At 51.3% G+C, this 20,609-nt stretch overlaps 1 protein-coding gene and 1 long non-coding RNA gene across 12 annotated transcripts in view; both read left to right on the forward strand.

Annotated features, from left to right (window-relative positions):
• LOC121063185 overlaps positions 1-2,813 on the forward strand; it is a 4,262-nt gene extending 1,449 nt beyond the window's left edge. The window contains exons 2-3 of the long non-coding RNA XR_005815865.1: positions 225-227; positions 2,802-2,813. This is a non-coding gene — a long non-coding RNA (uncharacterized LOC121063185). The remainder of the gene's footprint in view (positions 1-224; positions 228-2,801) is intronic.
• LOC121063182 overlaps positions 1-20,397 on the forward strand; it is a 28,960-nt gene extending 8,563 nt beyond the window's left edge. Inside the window, exons 1-11 of one of the 11 annotated variants that reach the window (XM_040543543.1) lie at positions 14,970-15,430; positions 15,824-15,895; positions 16,202-16,267; positions 16,705-16,776; positions 17,076-17,147; positions 17,346-17,417; positions 17,507-17,608; positions 17,969-18,076; positions 18,895-19,042; positions 20,059-20,220; positions 20,319-20,397. In XM_040543543.1, coding sequence (XP_040399477.1) covers positions 15,319-15,430; positions 15,824-15,895; positions 16,202-16,267; positions 16,705-16,776; positions 17,076-17,147; positions 17,346-17,417; positions 17,507-17,608; positions 17,969-18,076; positions 18,895-19,042; positions 20,059-20,220; positions 20,319-20,388 — 1,056 coding nt within the window. In that variant the 5' untranslated portion in view covers positions 14,970-15,318 and the 3' untranslated portion in view covers positions 20,389-20,397. Of the gene's footprint in view, positions 1-5,103; positions 5,107-5,177; positions 5,231-5,292; positions 5,327-13,400; positions 13,412-14,945; positions 15,431-15,823; positions 15,896-16,201; positions 16,268-16,704; positions 16,777-17,047; positions 17,148-17,345; positions 17,609-17,968; positions 18,077-18,894; positions 19,043-20,058 lie in introns of those variants that run through there. The other 10 variants (XM_040543546.1, XM_040543541.1, XM_040543544.1 and 7 more) reach the window with 10 other exon arrangements.
• Positions 20,398-20,609: the final 212 nt, after the last annotated feature.

Raw genomic sequence — 20,609 nt, forward strand, 5'->3', positions numbered from 1 at the left:
TGTCACAACCACGAGACATCTGGGACCACTGGAACGAGCTGCCAATAGCCCCGTTCTCCCTCCCAGGAAGAGCTGCTCCATCTGCTGCTGTTCTAAAGAGCCCTTAACATATAAAAGGAAGAGAGAGCTCCACAGAGCGGCTATTTCCTGCTTCCAGAGATCCTGCGCAAGACGGTTCTTGTGCTGCAGTTCCTGAAGAATTTAATGTGCATTAGCAGAACGAGAAAGTAAAGGTCTTAAGCAACTGCTAACCTGTTCTCAGTGCTCACAAGGCCCAAATCACTAATTTTACAATATATAGAAACCATGGCAGCTGGCACCTAGCACTGCACACGTTGGCAGTGTCATCAGGAGCTAGAAAGTCAGGGGTGAGGGGATTAAGGGAAAACCACACATCAATTTAGTAACTTGGCTCTCGTAGGATACTTCCTACTGCAGGAGGTTTAGCAAAGCCACTCAGAGGGACCTGCTGGTTAATTAAAAATGGAATTCTGACTGCTGGAGCAGTCAGAAGGCAGCAGTGTACCAGTAGATATCCAATGGGCATCGCTGTTAATTAGCCTGGGACAGGTTCAGGGTCCACGTATCAATGGGTGTGTGTGTTTTTCTTCACTTTCTCCAAACCTGTGAAAAAAATGTCTTATACAGCACTGTACAGTCACACGTTATAGATGGGAACCAACTGCATACTGCCAGTCTGTATCAACTTCCAATAAGACAGTGCTGGGAAATGTGCCTTCAACGGTCAGGAGCACAAAAGCTCTGGTGATGTGTTATTTAAGTGCACTCTTGCAGCTGAGTTTCTTCCTAGCAGTATGTAGTTGAGAGTGTCCGAGTTTCCCAGGTACGATTTCTGTTTTCTCCTACCAAGCACCAGCTCGGTATGCAATGCTGTGTTAATAACACCCAAGCATGTAGATGTTAATCTGTAACTGCTTTGGAACCTAGTTGTTGGTAAGAAAAGAGCTCAATACACCACCTTCACAGGGCAAAAAGTCACATGGAAGAACAGAAAAACCCAGAAGTGCTTCCTGAACTTCACGTTCCCAACAGCACCATCGCATTTAGATCCTGGCCTGGCATCCAGGATGCACGCTCTGCAAGCACTGCTGCGATGTGGAAGTGCCAAGGCAGGTTTTTGGCCTGCCCTCACTAAAACACTTTTTTATTTTATTTTATTTTATTTTATTTTATTTTATTTTATTTTATTTTATTTTTTTCACAAACGATACAAAGAGTGTGCCAGGTATGCTGTAATGCCAGTGTGCCAGGTCAATAGAGGATATCCAAACAACAGAGGCCTTTGTCCTACTTTCTGGCATGAAAACACTTTTACAGCATTCTTTTCACGAAGAAAGCCCTCTCTGTCTTCTCCAATGCTCCAGGACCTGCTGCAGCTGCAGCGGCTGCGCTGGTACAACCCGCATCTTTGACAAATCTTTTCAACAGTTCTGCTTTACCTCGGCACAGTTGAGGTCACTCCTCTTCCTCTTCCAGCTGAGCAAGCAGCTTGCGGGCTCTGCCACACGCTCGGTGCAGAAGCCAAAGCTGGGAACACAGCAGTCAAACTCTCACTGCTAACGAAGCCACCAGGGCAGAGGGCTGACACAGACCCGCCACAGGCGAACCGTAACCGCTCTCCCTCCCGCCTGCGAGGCTCGCCGCAGCAGCCCCGACCCGAAGCGCTCACAGTGCTTTGCTTGGTGATGTCACCCATGAGTCACAGTCCCCACATGAGCGTCTGCCTTGCCACTCTTTAGTGTTGGTGTTGTTCTTTGTTGTTTGTTTTGTTTTGTTTTTTTGAAACATATGCAGGTTATGGTAAACCTTCAGGTAAACCACAGATCAATAGGGAAGAAGTCCCACACGAGGGAAGGCCGTGCTTTTCTTCCAGGCAATGGCGCATGCTTTAACATGCTGCATTCGACAAAGAAGCTCTCTCTCCATTTTGCGCAGTGGCAACAGGCACGACTGCAACACACGCACGTGTAGGCAGCACCTGCAGGTCCCAAACCCTTAACCAATTTTTAGATAGCACCAATTTCTTCTGTAGGGGCTTTCCCTTAATCCATAACCCCTTTTTTCCTTTATTTATATCGGGTGGCTCTCCTCCATTGCTCTCTCTGTCATTTTCCTCCCCAGTGTCTGAGCAGGCACTGGGAATCGTTTCCAGAGGAAGGGTACTGCTGAAGCTACAACATTTACTCTCGGGGAAAGAAAAGAGAGTATGTGAAAGAATACATACTTCCTTTCTTTTTCCTTTTTTTTTTTTTTAAAAAAAAAAAATCTCTGAAATCAACGCTGCGGCCTGGCAGCAAATAACTCTGGGAGTAATGATGATTCCTCATCCTCACTGTAACGTTGTAGTTAATCTCCTAAAGAACCAATTTCCCCAGGCAGTGGCCATTTGAGATGGGAAGGGGCAGTAAGAGGAAGTTTTCCTTAGACTAGCTCTTCCCCCAGAACACCTCGCCATCCAGCAACAAATTCAATTCACCTGCTCCGCCTGATCAGTCAAACGCGCGTCCGACTCCAGCACACGCCACAGCGGTGGTCCTGACGTGGTTTCAGAATCACCTATCCGCAGAATATCTCGGCTTTGTACACTCAAATAACGCTGTAGTTTCGAAATAAGGCCCAGAGCTCACACTCCGAGTGCAGCCTAACAGCACCAGAGGGCCGGTAGGCTAAACATTCCCATCCTGGCAACAGTCCTGACCCGGGTGTCCTGGTTTCAGTTAGGACAGAGTTAATTTTCCTCCTAGTAGCTGGTAGGGTGCTATGTTTTGGATTAAGATGAGAAGAGCGCTGATAACATGCTGATGTTTTAATTGTTGTAGAGCAGTGCTTACACCAAGCCAAGGACTTTTCAGCCTCTCTCTGTCCTGCTAGTGAGCAGGCTAGGGATGCAGCAGGAGCTGGGAGGGGACAGACCCAGGACAGCTGACCCAAACTGGCCAAAGGGGTATTCCATACCATCTGACGTCATGCTGAACAATATATAGGGGTGGCTAGCCAGGGTGGAGGGGGGACCGGCTGCTCGGGGATAGGCTGGGCATCGGTCAACGGGTGGTGAGCAATTGCATTGTGCATCACTTATTTCGTACACATTATTACTATTAATACTATTATTATTATTATTATTGTTGTTATTCTTTTCCCTGTCTTAATAAACTGTCTTTATCTCAACTCACAGGCTTCACTTTCCCGTTTCTCTCCCCCATCCCGGAGAGGGAGGGGGGAGGGTGAGCGAACGGCTGTGTGGTGTTTGACTGCCAGCCGGCCTAAACCACAACAGTCCATTTGGCGCCCAACGTGGGGCACGAAGGGTTGAGATATCGACAGATTTGACCAGAGTGTGTTAAACTAAAATTGGTATAAGTATTCGACCTGCTTAATAGTTGCTAGTCACAATGTTGATTGCCTTAATCTCAAGTCTGCTGTGCCTGTTTCCCAAATTGAGTTTTATAGCACGTTACTTTCTGTATGTGCTCCCTGTCGTGCTGTTTATCCTTTCCGGGCCCTGGTTTAAGATTGTTATGGTACTGTGTGGTGTAACGATGGCTTATGAAATGATGAGGTATCTGGTCATGACTCTAACCTGGTATTTGTACTCAGCACTGTCGTCGACTCTATACTTCGGAAACCATATCTCAGAAACTATTAGCAATTACACCTATTGCCTTTTTTCATCAGGGAGTCAGTCTCTGGAGGGGACAGGGGAAGATATTTTTTCCTACCTGTTCACTCTCCCTTCCTCCTTCACCACCCTCTTATCCCCCGAGCTAGTTACGGTAGCTCTCCAAGATGTTGAATATCCTTGGGATACTCAGACCACCATGTTTTTGTTGTTATGTCTCCTGAATGCGCTTCAGGTTTTGTTTAAGGTTAAACAACTACTTAGGAATCTCATCCGGAGATCTGTCTTGAGGCGGGATAGTTGCGAGTGGCAGGGAGTGTGGGAGGATATGGGCAGGTTTCTAGGGCAGTGGGCACCTCCAGTGTTTTGGACATTCACCCCTGAACAACTGCAAAATCCTAAAAAACTGGTAGAATGCTTGAAAAAAAGGTGTCATGACTCTGGCAGTTCCAAAGTGACACAAATCACTGTGGCGTGCTGGGGTCTGGCTTGTGCCTATCGAGCTGCAATTGATGCTACTATCAACCTAGTGACAGACCCTGCGGCCGTTCCAGTCCCGGCTCCTGCAGCCACTCCAGCTCCAGCTCCCGCAGCTGTCCCGGCTCCAGCTCCCTCAGCCGTTCCAGCTCCCGCAGCCGTCCCGGCTCCAGCTCCCGCAGCCGTTCCGGCTCCCACAGCCGTTCCAGCTCCCGCAACCGTTCCCACTCCTGTGGCTGGGTCAGAGAAACGAACTGTAGCAGTGCAAGTTGCCCCTGCAGAGGGTACTCCAACCCCTGTGGCAGACCCTGTGGCTGGGTCAGAGAAACAAACTGTAGCAGTGCAAGTTGCCCCTGTAGAAAAAGTGAAAAAATGGTATAGAGACTCAGGTCGTTTAGAACGCAGAAAGTCTTCTGCTAAGTCTGGGTCTGGAGAAGACGAGGCTGGGCCATCAAGTGTGCAGGAGGATGAAGATGAGGATGAGGATGTCAGTAAGTCAACAGTAACTACCCGAACCCTATACCAGCGTGAGCTATGAGATGTGAGAAAAGATTTTGGTCGCTGTATAGGTGAACAGCTTGTCACCTGGCTGCTACGGTGCTGGGACACTGGAGCCAATGGTGTGAAATTAGAGGGCAGGGAAGCCAAGCGGTTGGGATCCCTTGCTAGAGATGCAAGCATTGACAAAGCAATTGGAGATGGAGCACGATCTCACGGCCTCTGGAGGCGTCTCCTGTTAGCTGTGAAGGAAAGGTATCCCTACAAGGAAGAACTTGTATGTCTACCAGTCAAGTGGACCACCATGGAGAAGGGAATTCAGTACCTGAGGGAATTAGCCGTACGGGAAGTAATTTATAAGGACCTAGACGACGCACAAATATCCACAGATCCAGATGAAGTCCAGTGTACTCGACCCATGTGGCAGAAGTTTGTACGGAGTGCACCATCATCATATGTCAGTTCATTGGCAATAATAACCTGGAAAGATGGTGACGAACCCACAGTGGATGAAGTGGGTAAACAACTCCAGCAGTACGAAGAACATCTCTCCTCTTCCCTACAGGCCTGCGTCTCGGCTGTGGAGAAACTCTCTGAAGAGTTCCAGCAACTTAAAGAGAATTTATCTTCCCCCCCACCTGAACGAACCAGTGGCCACCAACTAAAAGAGAATACTTTGGAGAAACTTTCTGAAGAGGTCCACCAACTTAAAGAGAGTGTATTTTCTTCCCCACCTGTACAAACCAGTGTCTCGGCTATTAGGGGTAAACGTTCATCCGTGCAAAGAAGGCAATATGGTGGGTACACACCCCGTGCCACCCTGTGGTTTTACCTACGTGACCATGGAGAGGACATGAGAAAATGGGATGGAAAATCTACTGAGACCCTAGAGGCACGGGTACGTGAGTTGCAAAAGAAAACAATTGGGAGAAAGGGGTTCTCTGAAAAGTTTGCTGCTCCAACTTCCAGCAGGCAGTCCTTTAAACACAGAAACGAAGATTCTGACCAGGACTAGAGGGGCCCTGCCTCCAGCCAGGGGGAGGAAAGGGACAATCGAGTTTATTGGACTGTGTGGATTCGATGGCCTGGCACGTCAGACGCACAGAAGTATAAGGCTCTAGTAGACACCGGTGCACAATGTACTCTAATGCCATCAAGCTGTAAAGGGCCAGAGCCCATCTGTATTTATGGCGTGACAGGGGGATCCCAGCAGTTAACTGTATTGGAGGCTGAAGTGAGTCTAACCGGAAATGAGTGGCAAAAGCACCGTATTGTGACTGGCCCGGATGCTCCGTGCATCCTTGGCATAGACTATCTTAGAAGAGGATATTTCAAGGACCCAAAAGGGTTCCGCTGGGCTTTTGGCATAGCTGCCTTAGAGACAGAGGACATTAAACAGTTGTCTACCTTGCCCGGTCTCTCAGAGGACCCTTCTGTTGTGGGGTTGCTGAGGGTTGAAGAACAGCAAGCGCCAATCGCTACCACAACTGTGCACCGGCAGCAATATTGCGCCGACCGAGACTCCCTGATTCCCATCCATAAGCTAATTCGTCAACTGGAGAGCCAAGGAGTAATCAGCAAGACCCATTCACCTTTTAATAGTCCCATATGGCCAGTGCAAAAGCCTAATGGTGAGTGGAGACTAACAGCGGATTATCGTGGCCTGAACGAAGTCACACCACCACTGAGTGCTGCAGTGCCGGACATGCTAGAACTCCAGTACGAACTGGAATCAAAGGCAGCCAAGTGGTATGCCACAATTGATATTGCTAATGCATTTTTCTCCATCCCTCTAGCAGCAGAGTGCAGGCCACAGTTTGCTTTCACTTGGAGGGGAGTCCAATATACTTGGAATCGGCTGCCCCAGGGGTGGAAGCACAGCCCTACCATTTGCCATGGACTGATCCAGTCTGCGCTGGAGCAGGGGGAAGCTCCTGAACACCTGCAGTACATCGATGACATCATTGTGTGGGGTGACACTGCAGAGGAAGTTTTCGAGAAAGGGAAGAAAATAGTCCAAATCCTTCTGCGGGCTGGTTTTGCCATAAAACAAAATAAAGTTAAAGGACCTGCACGAGAGATCCAGTTTTTAGGAATAAAATGGCAAGATGGACGTCGTCAAATCCCAATGGATGTGATCAACAAAATAACAGCTATGTCTCCACCAACTAGCAAAAAGGAAACACAAACTTTCCTAGGTGTCGTGGGGTTTTGGAGAATGCATATTCCAAATTACAGTCTGATTGTAAACCCGCTCTACCAAGTAACCCGTAAGAAGAATACTTTTGAATGGGGCCCTGAGCAACGACAAGCCTTTGAACAAATTAAGCAGGAAATAGTTCATGCAGTAGCCCTTGGGCCAGTCCGAACAGGACCAGATGTAAAGAATGTGCTCTACACCGCAGCCGGGGAGAATGGCCCCACCTGGAGCCTCTGGCAGAAAGAACCGGGGGAAACTCGAGGTCGACCCCTGGGGTTTTGGAGTCGGGGATACAGAGGATCTGAGGCCCGCTATATTCCAACCAAAAAGGAGATATTGGCAGCATATGAAGGAGTTCGATCTGCTTCGGAAGTGGTCGGTACTGAAGCGCAGCTCCTCCTGGCACCCCGACTGCCGGTACTAGGTTGGATGTTCAAAGGAAGGGTCCCCTCTACACATCATGCAACTGATGCTACATGGAGCAAGTGGGTTGCACTGATTACTCAGTGGGCTCAAATAGGAAACCCCAGTCACCCAGGAATCTTGGAAGTGATTAATGACTGGCCAGAAGGCAAATACTTTGGGATATCATCAGAGGAGGAGGTGGTCCGTGCTGAAGAAGCCCCACTGTACAACAAGCTACCAGAAAATGAGAAGAAATATGCCCTGTTCACTGATGGGTCCTGTCGTATTGTGGGAAAGCATCGGAGATGGAAAGCTGCTGTATGGAGTCCTACACGACGAGTTGCAGGAGCTGCTGAGGGAGAAGGTGAATCGAGTCAGTTTGCAGAAGTGAAAGCCATTCAGCTGGCCTTAGATATTGCTGAACGAGAAAAGTGGCCAGTTCTCTATCTCTATACTGATTCATGGATGGTAGCAAATGCCCTGTGGGGATGGTTACAGCAATGGAAGCAGAACAACTGGGAGCGCAGGGGCAAACCCATCTGGGCTGCTGCATTGTGGCAAGATATTGCTGCCCGGGTAGAGAACCTGGTTGTAAAGGTACGCCATGTAGATGCTCATGTGCCCAAGAATCGGGCTACTGAAGAACATCAAAACAACCAGCAGGTGGATCAGGCTGCTAAGATTGAAGTGGCTCAGGTGGACCTGGACTGGCAACATAAAGGTGAATTATTTATAGCCTGATGGGCCCATGACACCTCAGGCCATCAAGGTAGAGATGCAACATACAGATGGGCTCGTGATCGAGGGGTGGACCTGACCATGGACACTATAGCACAGGTTATTCATGATTGTGAAACATGTGCTGCAATCAAGCAAGCCAAATGGTCAAAGCCTCTTTGGTATGGAGGACGATAGCTGAAATACAAATATGGAGAGGCCTGGCAGATTGATTACATCACACTCCCTCAAACCCACAACGGCAAGTGCCACGTACTTACAATGGTGGAAGCAACCACCGGATGGCTGGAAACATATCCTGTGCCCCATGCCACCGCCCGAAACACTGTCCTGGGCCTTGAAAAGCAAGTCCTATGGCGACATGGCACCCCAGAAAGAATTGAATCAGACAATGGGACTCATTTCCGAAACATTCTTATAGACACTTGGGCCAAAGAACATGGTATTGAGTGGGTGTATCACATCCCCTATCATGCACCAGCCTCCGGGAAAGTTGAACGATACAATGGACTGTTAAAGACTACACTGAAAGCAATGGGTGCTGGGACATTCAAAAATTGGGATACACATTTGGCAAAGGCCACCTGGTTAGTCAATACTAGGGGATCTGCCAACCGAGCTGGACCTGCCCAATCAAACCTGTTACTCACTGTAGAAGGGGATAAAGTTCCCGTAGTGCACGTAAGAAACATGCTGGGTAAGACAGTCTGGGCTACTCCTGCCTCAGGAAAAGGCAAACCCATTCGTGGGATTGCTTTTGCTCAGGGACCTGGATGCACTTGGTGGGTAATGCAAAAGAATGGGGAGGTCTGGTGTGTACCTCAAGGGGACCTAACACTGGGTGAGAATAGCCCATGAGTTGAATTGTAGTATGTTAATTATCATATAATACCGTATGTCATCACTACCATGATTGCTATATATCATAGATGAAAATGGTGATTAATTAGAAGGTATTGGAAAGAGTGTAACCTGAGCATGACATAAATGGTATGGAATAAGGGGTGGATATCTGTCCTGGTTTCAGTTAGGACAGAGTTAATTTTCCTCCTAGTAGCTGGTAGAGTGCTATGTTTTGGATTAAGATGAGAAGAGCGCTGATAACATGCTGATGTTTTAATTGTTGTAGAGCAGTGCTTACACCAAGCCAAGGACTTTTCAGCTTCTCGCTCTGTCCTGCTAGCGAGCAGGCTAGGGATGCAGCAGGAGCTGGGAGGGGAAAGACCCAGGACAGCTGACCCAAACTGGCCAAAGGGGTATTCCATACCATCTGACGTCATGCTGAACAATATATAGGGGTGACTAGCCGGGGGCGGGGGGGGCGGCTGCTCAGGGATAGGCTGGGCATCGGTCAACGGGTGGTGAGCAATTGCATTGTGCATCACTTGTTTCATACACATTATTATTATTAATACTATTATTATTATTATTATTATTATTATTATTATTATTATTGTTGTTGTTGTTGTTGTTGTTGTTGTTGTTGTTGTTGTTATTATTTTTTTCCTGTCTTAATAAACTGTCTTTATCTCAACTCACAGGCTTCACTTTCCCGTTTCTCTCTCCCCCATCCCAGAGAGGGAGGGGGGAGGGTGAGCAAACGGCTGTGTGGTGTTTAGCTGCCAGCCGGGCTAAACCACAACACTCCCAGACCACCTGTAGAGAGCTAATTGTCATTGGTTTATCGTCGTGCATTCCACATTCCAAAGTAACATTTTCTCCTTTCAATATTTCCACTTTCTTATATTTTTCTGGTATTTCTAGGAACCCAATTACAAGGTATTTACACAAAACAATTACTGTTGTCGTTACCGTTGTTAAGAACCCCGACATTGTATGGTTATACGCGCCTCATCTGTAGTTTTGTATCTCCGATAGCTCGCACCGACCAAAGTTCAGGAACCTTTTTCACCCGAGTGTAATGAATCCAAGCATCCACCCCTTCTACCTTTACAGCTGTAAAAGTAGTCAATAATACCTGATAAGGTCCGGCCCACCGTTCTTTCAGGGGTTCTTCATTCCAGTTTTTAATGTACACTCGGTCGCCTGGCTGAATATCGTGGACAGGGTTTTCCAGTGACAATGGTCGGTTCCACACCAAAACACTTCAAAGTTGAGCTAAAGTTTTGCCAAGAGACAATACGTAATTATAAACATCCTGGTTCCCTGTTATGTGCATATTAGGATTTGGTTCTGGGGATTCATAAGGCTTCCCATACATAATCTCGTACGGGCTTACTGACATTCCACTCCTTGGCTTGATCCTTATTCTCAATAAGGCTATAGGCAAAGCTTGTGGCCATTGTATTTTGGCTTCCTGGCAGGTTTTACTGATCTGTCCCTTTAGTGTTTGGTTCATCCTTTCTACCTGTCCACTAGATTGGGGTCTCCATGCAGTATGTAAATGCCAAGAAATTCCTAAAGGCCGGCTTACGTCTTTAACCACAGATGCAACAAAGCGCGGTCCCCTATCCGAGGATATTCCTAACGGTACCCCAAACCTCGGAATGATTTCCCGCAATAACCATTTTACTGTCTCTTTAGCTTGATTGGTGCGACAGGGAAGGGCTTCTGGCCATCCGGAAAAGGTGTCAACCCCTACTAACAAATACCTGTATCCCCTAGTCCTAGGTAACTCTACAAAATCAACTTGCCAGTAATCTCCTGGTTCTATCCCTACTCTCACTCTTCCCATTTCAGCATGTTTTCTTGCTACTGGATTATTTTTCAAACAAATCTCACGCTTTGACGTTACTCACTTTGCCATTGTTAACATAATGCTACGTTTTAAAAATGTTACCATTGCCTCTGCACCCCAGTGACACTCATTATGTCTTGTCTGAAGTATTTCTCGCATCACCAAGGGGGGTATTACTACCTGGCCCGTAGCGGTTACATACCATCCATCAGAGTTCTTTCGGGCCTTTAGGAGATTTGCTAATTTCTCATCCTCTGGCGAATATCTTGGTTCCTTGGGAAGATTAAGACGAGTGGGGCCTGTCTTGAGTGGTACCAAAGCCATCACATTCCACACCTTCCGAGCAATTTGTCGAGCTGCTCCATCTGCCAACCGATTCCCTTCTGATATCTTCGAGGTTCCTCCTTGATGGGCTTTGCAGTGCATGATAGCCACTTGTTTTGGTTTTTGTACCGCATTTATCAAACTTAACACCTCCTCGTGATATCTTATATTGGCCCCTTGTGAGGACAACAACCCTCTCTCTTTCCATAATGCTCCATGAACGTGGACCACTCCAAAGGCATACTTTGAACCTGTCCAAATATTTACCATCTTTCCTTTACTCAGTTCCAGTGCTCGAGTTAGGGCTATCTGTTCCGCTCGCTGTGCTGATGTTCCAGGTGGTAAAGGTTTTGCTTCGATTACTGTCTTCAGGGTTGTTACTGCATAGCCTGCGTATCGTGCTCCATTCTCCACAAAACTACTACCATCAGTAAAAAGTTCCCAGTCATACCTTTCAAGGGGTACATCCTTCAAATCTTCAATCAAATCCATTCAAATCTTCAATCTCAGAGATCTTCTCCAACCTAAGTGATTCCATGATAGTTCAGCAAGTGTCAAACTGTCCAAACAAATTCTATCATATAAAAGAGCAGAAGTAAATCCTTTAAAAGGTTATAGTTATAATTTGGCAAGAAGGAAGATCAGCTGTTAAGACTAGAAATGTAAATCCTAGAAAGGGAAAATGCTAAAAGAGTTTGGAAGAAATCTTCTGACTGGTCTTAAACGCTTCGTTGTACTTCGAGGGAAGCTCATTAACTCTTTAAGGACTGAAGCGGAAAGTACAGGTTTTATGTCCTGAAGGGCATAAAATTATTGGAGAGTGTCCAGAGGAGGTTGCTGAAGATGGTGAAAGGTCTGGTGGGCAAGAGGTGTGAGGAGCAGCTGAAGTCTCTTGGTTTGTTCAGCCGAGAGAAGAGGCGACTGAGGGGAGGCCTCATGGCGGCCCTCAGCTTGCTGAAGAGGGGAGTGGAGGGGCAGGCGCCGATCTCTTCTCTCTGGGGACCCGAGGGAACAGCACGGAGCTGGGACAAGGCAGGTTCAGGCTGGGCGTTAGGAATAGGTTCTTCCCTGCGAGGGTGGCTGCCGATACGGATGCCCCCAGTCGTTGCTCTTGTTTGAGAAGTGTCCCATGGTGGTGGTTCTTCCAAATCCAGGTCACAGAAGAAGCAGAGAAACAGCCTGCATGTTTTCCGTGCAGCAATGTCTTGACAGGCACTTTGTGAAAGCCAGCAGACACAGGCGCTGAGGAGAGAGGAGGCTTGTGAGAAAGCTGCATTTGCTCAGCATTTTCTGGCTGATGTTGTGGCCTCAGTCTGCAGCGCTCTTGGTGAGAGCAGCTCTTCCTGTGACTCAGCTGAGAGAGCTTTGTAATTTCTTTCCTTCTTTTTCCGTGTGCTAGCGCCCAAAGTACGAAGATGATGGCAATGCTGAACACAGAGGGCTCCTGGTTTTGAGAGCCCTTCCGCCTCTTTCTTAAGCATTCCCTGAGTAAGGGAGAAATGAGTGGACAGGAGAAACTGGACGCTCCTGTTGTCTCATTCCCAAGCCCTCGTGCAGGTCGAAGGGGCTCTGGCCCATCTCCGTCATGGTGGGGAACTGCAGGAAAGAGCCAGGGCCAGAGAGGTTTCACAAAGCTCACCCCTTTAGGTATTGATCAATCTTCTGCTTTTGTTAGTTCAGCAACACCTCTGTTCTGGTTTGGTTTTGCAGCACTGAAGTCATTAGAGAGCAGAAGTGGGGGACAGCCCTGCTCTTGTGAGAGAGCCTGAGGAACCCCTAACAGTGCCGAAGGGCAGCAAAAGTACGATTGATACCAAGATCATGTAAAATCCTTTTTTCTCTCTTTCTCTTCCCCCATTTCTTTTTTATTTATTTATTTATTTATTTATTTATTTTGACGGGATGCATGAATGAGAACCCTTTATTGTAAATACCGTGCATCTGAAAAGGTGAGCCTTCAGCCAGACGTACTGGCAAGCTTTGGCTCAGCCCCAGAATTACATCGTCATTGGCATAAGCACGACTGGTTGGGCAGAGGGCTGTGACTGGAGTGCTGCGAGGGACGGTTCTAGGCTCATCAGGAGGGATAGGCAGGGCAGGTGAGGCAGGGGGCTGGCGCAATGACACGGTTGAGAGCCTCTGAGTGAGGATTAAGGGACAAACCAATAATGCGGATGTTGTTGTGGGAGTTGGAGATCGGCCTCCCATCCCGGGTGACTGCACGGATGGATGGTTCAATAAGGAATTAGGCAATGTCTCCAGGTCAGCTGCCTTGTCCCTAAGTGTGTGGGTGACTTTGGGTTGCCAGATGGTAGCAGGGAATGACAAGGAGCAGACACAAACAGGTCCAGGAAATTCCTAAAGCACCTTGATGATAACTTCTTGATCCAGGTACTAAGGGAGCTGACTAGGAAAGGTGCCCTTCTAGATTGTTGCTTGTAAACCGAGAATGTCTCCTGGGTGAAGTGGCGAATGGCAGCCATCTTGGCTACGGTGGCCACAAAGACGTCGAGCTGAAAATCTTTGGTGATAGGAAGAAAACTGCCAGTAAAACTTCCACCAGTGGCTGTGCCACTGCCGCAGACTCACCATCGGGTACCGCCTCAACACAGGTTGGTGGAGGCAGAGTGGTCTGGGGGCGGGGGTGGTGGGATTTGGGTCCCCTCATCTTTGGGGAGCGCCACGTTGTCCTCTGAGGGGAGTGGCGGCTGCCCCCTGCTCCTGGTCAGGTTCCAGGGAGCCGGGAGCAGCTGCCCCGGGAGCGGAGGATCCAGGAGAAGGGGTGGTGGGGGGCCGGGGTGGATGGGGTCCTGCAGCAGGCAGGAGCCTGTGGGGTGCAGGGGCTCCCTGTGCGGCATGGCCCCCGGGCCTCAGCTCCAACAGCTGTGGGGCACCAGTGTCCCCATCACCATGGGCTGACCCCAGACACAGATGGGGGGACACAGAGGAGCAGCGGGTAGGGGCAGCACCACAGGTGGGAGCAGCACCACACGAACTGTGAGCCCGGCACCCCAGACCAGGCATTGGCCTTAGGTAGCAGGTGGGGGATGGTGGGGATGTGAGCGGGCTGGTATGGCATCAGCATCGCTCCAGGGATGGGGGCAGCAAGCAGGCCCTGGAGACAGGGGTGTGGGTAGTTTGGGGTACTTTCAGGTTAGTAGGGTTTCCTTTGTTTGTTTTCCACCTCCTCTCTTTTGCAGGGGTGCAAATGCTGCTCCCGTCTGTGGTGGAAGCGGGCCCTGTGGTACTGCCACTGGTACCATGGAGCTGTGATGGGGAGCCAATGGGGCGGCTGTCTGTAGGGGTCCCCAGGAGGTGCCTCTCTGGGGTGCTCGTGGTGGGTTGCGGGATGCTGGGGCTGGGGCTGCTGGTACTGGAGTTGCCAATAGCAGCCTGGGGTGGGGATGCTGGGGCTGGGCGTGCTGGCACCAAGTTGGGGATGCTGCTACCAGTCCTGGACAGAGATGCCGGTAGTGGTGCTGGGACCTTGTGGGGATACCAATACTGGAGCTGGGGGCAATCAGGGTGCTGGAGGTGGTACTGGAAGTGGGACAGTGATGTTGGTACTCGGGTGGTAATGCTCTTACTGGGGCCATGCTGCTGGTACTAGTACAGATTTGGTGGGGCATCTCCACTGGTACTGGGATGCTGATGCTTGTACTGGGACAGCAGTGCACGTAGTGGGACAGCTGTGCTGGAACTGGGACGGTGATTGTGCACCTCAAAGACTGGTCAGCCCCTTGGAAGTAATGGCTGCATTCAGAGGCGGGGAAGAAGAAAGAAGAGGTTCAACAAAAAGAGCAAAGATCAGCCACGCTTCTCACAGCATCTCCCTTTCCAAAGGCAAGTGCCCTTCAAAGCCCACAGGCACCGTGTCAACTCCTTCGACTGGCTGCCAGCCTGCAACTTGCCACCCGCAGAGCATGAATGCCATCACATTGGCAATTCAGGAAATCATTAGGTAACGTTCCCTAGTCTCAAAGACAGATTCTGTAGCCGGATAAATCACCATTGGAAATCTGGTAAAACAAGAGTTTTACTTGAAAACCTATGAGCAAGAAGCGTAAGCTGAAATGCAGAACTTCTTCGGAACTCTGCTGTGACACTGTGCCAAGCCGTGAGGTCACAGCACCTCTCCGTGACGCTGCGAGGGCCATGAGGTCCCAACGCTGCTCCGTGACACCGTGAGGGCTGCAAGGTCACAACACCCCTTGGTGATGCAGTGCTGGGCTGTGAGGTCCCGACACCCCATTGTGACGCTGGGCCGGGCCACAGGCACTGCTCCGCACCAGTCCTGACAGCAGCACTAGCTGCAGCTGCAGCGGTGGTGGTGGAAGCATGGTGCGAGTGTGGGGAGCCACGGCCCCTGCCTGCCTCCTCTTCCTCCTCCTGGTGGCCCTGTGTGCCCGGGGTGCCCAGGCTGCACCATGGCAACCACCGGGAGCAGGTGGGTGGGCAGGGCCAGGGCCAACACCAACCCCTGAGCGGCATGGTGCTGCGCGGCACGCATATTGATGGAGGGGACGGGGACGGGATAGCAGCAGGGCCGGGCGGGCACCGCAGGCAGGGGGCAGGCAGGAGGCAGAAGCCCCGCAGGGTGGCACGGTGGGGCCGTGGCTGCTGCGGGGTTGTTTCCTGCCGGGGGCGCCGGGAGTGGCGCTGGGGCCGAGAAGCCTGGGGCTGAGCCCCTGTGGGGCTGAGGCCGCTGGCCCCTCTGGGGAAATCTCCACCTGCATCTTTGTCCCATGACATTGCCTCAGCCCCCTCAGTCACTGCAGGGTGCTGGGGAAGAGGGAGAGCACAGCATGCCATGGGAACTTCTCTCATCTCTGCTTGATTTTAGATGACGATGCTGGTTCTCCATATCCAGCTTCTCAGCTGGATCCTCGTTTGGAGCCTCAGGAGGATCCCCGAGGTACGTTGCGAGTGTGCTTCCTTGAAGGAAGATGGCTAATGGGCTGTAATAGTTTATTCAGGGTCTTCCAAGTGGGTTTGTGCCTTGAGGGGGCTTGCACAAATGAGCCCTGAATATTTCTTCACTTGGAGAGATGCCACCCCTGCCCCTCTCCACAGAGAGGGAGGAACCCAGGCTTTTCTTCCTATTTGGGCCATGTCATTACCTGACCCCCAGCCAGTGCCTCCCGCTCACTGAGGAAGAGGCAGGCCCCAAGAGGCAATGGAAGCTCCCCTTACCTGTGTCTGATCCCACTTGTGCCCACAGGCAGTACTGGTCAAGTGCCTCCATGGAATCCTGCTCCTGAGCCTGCCAGTATGGGTCCCACAGGTGGTAAGTTGTCAGTGTTCATTTCCTTGCTATTTGTTAACGGTTTGTTGAGCTAGCTCAGCAAGGGTTCAGCTACTCACTGGCCAGGGGGCTTCTCCATGACAAACATGGGTGATCATTTTTCCTGGGGTCTGCACGCTCCCCCTGCAGTGGGGTCTTCCTTTGTGGCCAGCAGAGATCTTCCCGTAAGAAACACCTGAGGGACCACATCTTTGGCGGCGTGTTCCCTGTAGTCTGTTGCGCACAGCCTCGAGAGAGGATTTGGGAAGAGGCCAAGAGGGAGCCTACAGCTCAGCAGGCCCCTTTGCGGCTTTGGAAATCCTGGCTCGTGTCTGGGTCCCACATCATTGCCTGAGCCCCCTCCAGTCGCTGCAGGTCACTAAGGAAGAGGTAGATCACACCACGCAAGGGGAACATTTCTCTTCTGTGCTTGATTGCAGCAGTTCTCGCAGGCACTGGCTACTCGACACCTCAGCCTGATGTGGACCACGAGCCTCAGGTTAATCTGCCAGGTAAGTCAGCGGAAGGAAGGAGCATCTAGGTGCCGCAGAGCCAGCAGGCACCTTGCGCTTGAGTTGAGATCTGGGGTGGGCACGGGGACGGCCCTTTTCCGGGCAGCTCCACGCATGCTTAGTTTGTACCAGCACGGTGCCACTGCAGGCACTCAGCAACTGTTTGCAAGATGCTCTTGAGTGGCAGGGAGAGACGAGTGCCGTGGAGCAGTCCCCTCTTTGAACTGCATTCTCTGTCACTCTGGTCAGAAGGAGTATATTGACATAGTTCACAGGAGGGACTCCACTTGTGTTTACAGATGGGACCAAAGGCGAAGGTGATCCAGGTTCCCAGATGGGTTCCAGAACTGAAGCTCTGGGAGATGGCCTGGGTAAGTTGTGGCTTTTGACTTCCTTTGAGAGCTGCCAGCTCAAAGCCCAAATGTCAGCCAGGCATCTCTGCAGCTGGGAGGGTATAGACCGGCACGTGCGTGTGCCCTGTCAAGGCACGACCCCTGGTATGCTCTCCTACTGAGCTCTTGATGTAGATGGCGATGGGACAGAAACTTCTCACGGGTCTTTGGTTGCAGAAGTGTCCCCAGGGAGGGCTTTGCCAGACCCTCGGCTGCTTCCTGCGCTGGAGCCCAGCTGGTATCCCAGGGGTGGGTAGTCATTTCACTGACTTCACAAACGAAGCCCTGGTTCTCCAAATCGCACTGGTGCCAAAGTTAACTTACTACTTTCTGTTCAGGTCCTCTAAGAGCAAAGGATAAAGATGAAAGAATAAAACCTTCCCTGTTGTGCTCTCACATCATAGAGAAAATCTGGAAGGACTTAGAGGAGGCAGCACCTGGTGGGTATATTTCACTCTGTCCGCCATAAGACTTGGGAAGCTGAGGTTCTAAATCCATGTGTGGACACACTGTAACCTGCACAGCAGGAAGGGATTGATCAGATCGGAGACACTCAGTTTTACACCTAGCAGGCACTGGTGAGTGCCAGAGATGGCCGAGAGCCTCTGCTGCCGCTTGTGGGTCAAGCCACCTCCCAGGGCCAGCTGCTAGCCCAGCATTACCATAACTGGTCCAAGCTGTTCCATGAAAACTTTGGTATCCAGCCAGCAGCAACTGGTGTGTGCTTGCAACTGTGCCCACAATATGGTTCAAGGAGGAGCACTTCCTTATGGTCACACTGTCCTGCTTTCTTCCTAAAGGGATGGTTAGAGAGACTGTGCCGAAGGAGGTGCTTTGGCAAGGAAGCGGTCGCACGCTGCCGCTCCCTGGCAAAAGAACAGAGGCAACACAGGCAACTGCTACACCAGATAAAGGCTGTTTCTTGGTCATCCGCTGTCACCAACCAGAACCAGCATGCGTGTGCAGGTTCTTGCCCTGGTACCCGCTCTTGCACCTCATGTCAGCAGCCAAACCCAAGAGCAAGGGAGTAGGCAGCAAGTGTTGCAGAGGAAGGCAGGAGTGGCTCCCTGAGGATGGCTGTCTTCCCCGGGCCGTGACAGCATGTGACAGCAGTGCAACGGAGAGACGCTCACAAAGCTCTGTGGCTGTGGTTACAGAGGGGTCACCTCCCAGCGCACCCAGTTCCCAGGGATTTTGGAACCTTGCTCTTGGGGGAACGAGGCCATGTGAAGCCCACTGAGCAGACAGTGGGAAATGGAACCCCTCCTGTGAGCTGAGGCCCCGAGTAATGCCCTGACCCAGTGCAGATGGGGCACTACCTCACTGGCTCTCCTGGGCTCCCAAATTTTGTTCAGTTTTGTCCCTAAGGCTCCGAGTGTGCCTCAAGCAGCGAAGGTGGGCAAGCACCTAAGAACTTTTAGAACTCCAAAGAGCTGGGGGAGCAAACCTGAGACACTGGGCTCTCAGCATTATGGCAGGGAAAACAAAGGATGGAGGGTAAACAAAGCTGAGAGGCAAAAGGGAGGCTCCAGAGTGCATTGAGTTGCAGTGACTTTGGCAGAATCCCCAGCTTCTGCTGATCCTCGGGAAGCATTGCGGCCTGAGGATTTTCACTTGCTCAAAGATGTTAACCAAATGAAAAAGAACACTTCCTGGCAATGTCAGACCTCCTGTGAGATTATCAGTAGCGCACAGGACACAGCAATGTCCACAATTGTTCTTCCAGGCGTGGATGGGGAGAACAATGCAAACACTGCAAAGCCCCAAAATTTCGGAAGTTACTGCATAGAAGGCACTGCGGCATTCTTGGTTCCCCTCCTGCTTGTGACAGTTGCGTGCTGCGTGCTTATCTGGCGTTGGAGGCAGAAAAATCAGTGAGTTGTTGTTCCCCCGCTCCCTCTCCTCCTCTCCCCCTCCCAAATTCTTTACCGTATCTTTGTCAACATTATTATATGGCTGCTGCCAGCCAGGAAGCAGTTGTCATTAGCATATTGTGAAGTGAGCAGTTAGTTTTTGACCAGACTCTTCTGAAATTTCTGCTGTCCAGTGTTTTAGGTGGCCTCTAATTCCTGGGCATTCTGTTCGGGAGCCCATTTTTCTGTTGCTGGTCTTAGCCAAGCTTGGCCCTTCCGCAGCAAGAGCAGAGCCAGGGACAGCCGTAGGCAAAGCAAGGTCAGGAAGAGAAATGCAGGAGCTGAGAGAGAGTGCCATCAGAGAGAGAAGTACAGCAGTGCCAGTTGCCCCCCAGCACAAGGCACCCTGTTCTGGGATGCCCTGAATTGCAGGTGTCCGCCTCAGCCAAGGTGTGCCAGCTACTGGGAGCATGGGGATGAGCCCTGCCAGCTGCGGGCATTGCCTTGGAGAGGGGCACTCAGTGTGTCACAGCCGTACCTGAGCGCTGCCAGCGTGCATCTTCAGCACAGACAGGGCTTGTGTGTTTAATTACACATCCCAAAGAGCGGATGGGCAGCACCTCACCGAACAGTGAGCCGAGGCTGTCACCTTGTTGGGCCAGGGCCAGGGCCGGGCAGGGAGCTGAGTGCTGGTCCTTGCCAGGTGCTCTGGGGAAGGGCAGTCGGTGGCTGTGGTGACCCGGCCGTGCTGAGCCCGGCTTTGGACCCCTGTCTCTGCGGGGGCCAGGTCTTCTTGCTGGGACAGCATGTGCAGAGCAGGCAGGTCAGGATGGCTGGCGAGGCACTGGGGAGGAGACGAGCTGGGGTAGGATGTGGAGGGGAGCAGAGTCCCAGCCGAGGGCACAGGGCACCCCGTTTTCTGCACAGAGCACTGTGTGCCCACAGCTGACGCACAGCCGGGTGCCTGCACCCCACTGCCTCGCACCCGCCTGGCACCGCAGCCGCAGCATGGCCTCAGCAAGTTCCTGTCTCCACAGGCGCCTCGCCGCAGCCCAGGCAGCCCAGACTGACACCTGCAGCCGCTCCGTGAGCCTGTACATGCGGCCTGACCACCGTGGTATGCCTGAGAGCCAGGCCCAACGCCAGCGGCCACCATCAGTGCCTGGAAGACCGGCCCGCCTGCCACCAGCCCAGCCTCCACAGCCCCCACACCCAGCAGCAGACCAATGGAAGGCGCGCGACCGGCCCAGTACCCCCCAGTCCTTGTGGACACAGACATCACCTCCACGGCCCCCCGCACCCTCTTCCAAGGGCTGGGGCAGGCCCCCCCAGGGTGCAGCCCAGGCCACAGTTTCAATAAATATTGAATAATACAGCACAGCAGTCCGGGTCTTATGTACAGCAGTACCCAGGAACCCACAGCAGGACTTTGTGACTGATCGAGAAGTAACCCTGAGGGTCCTCGGTGCTGGGGTTCAGCCAGACTGTGCCCACCATGCTGGGAACGCAGGGGAAGGGAGTTGGGGAGCAGCACAGCAGGAGCAGACAGAAGGGCTGTGAGCGCGGCAGCGACCCTGCACAGCGCTCA

This window comes from Cygnus olor, unplaced genomic scaffold (assembly GCF_009769625.2).
Source record: "Cygnus olor isolate bCygOlo1 unplaced genomic scaffold, bCygOlo1.pri.v2 S99, whole genome shotgun sequence".
NCBI classification, from domain to species: Eukaryota; Metazoa; Chordata; class Aves; order Anseriformes; family Anatidae; genus Cygnus; species Cygnus olor.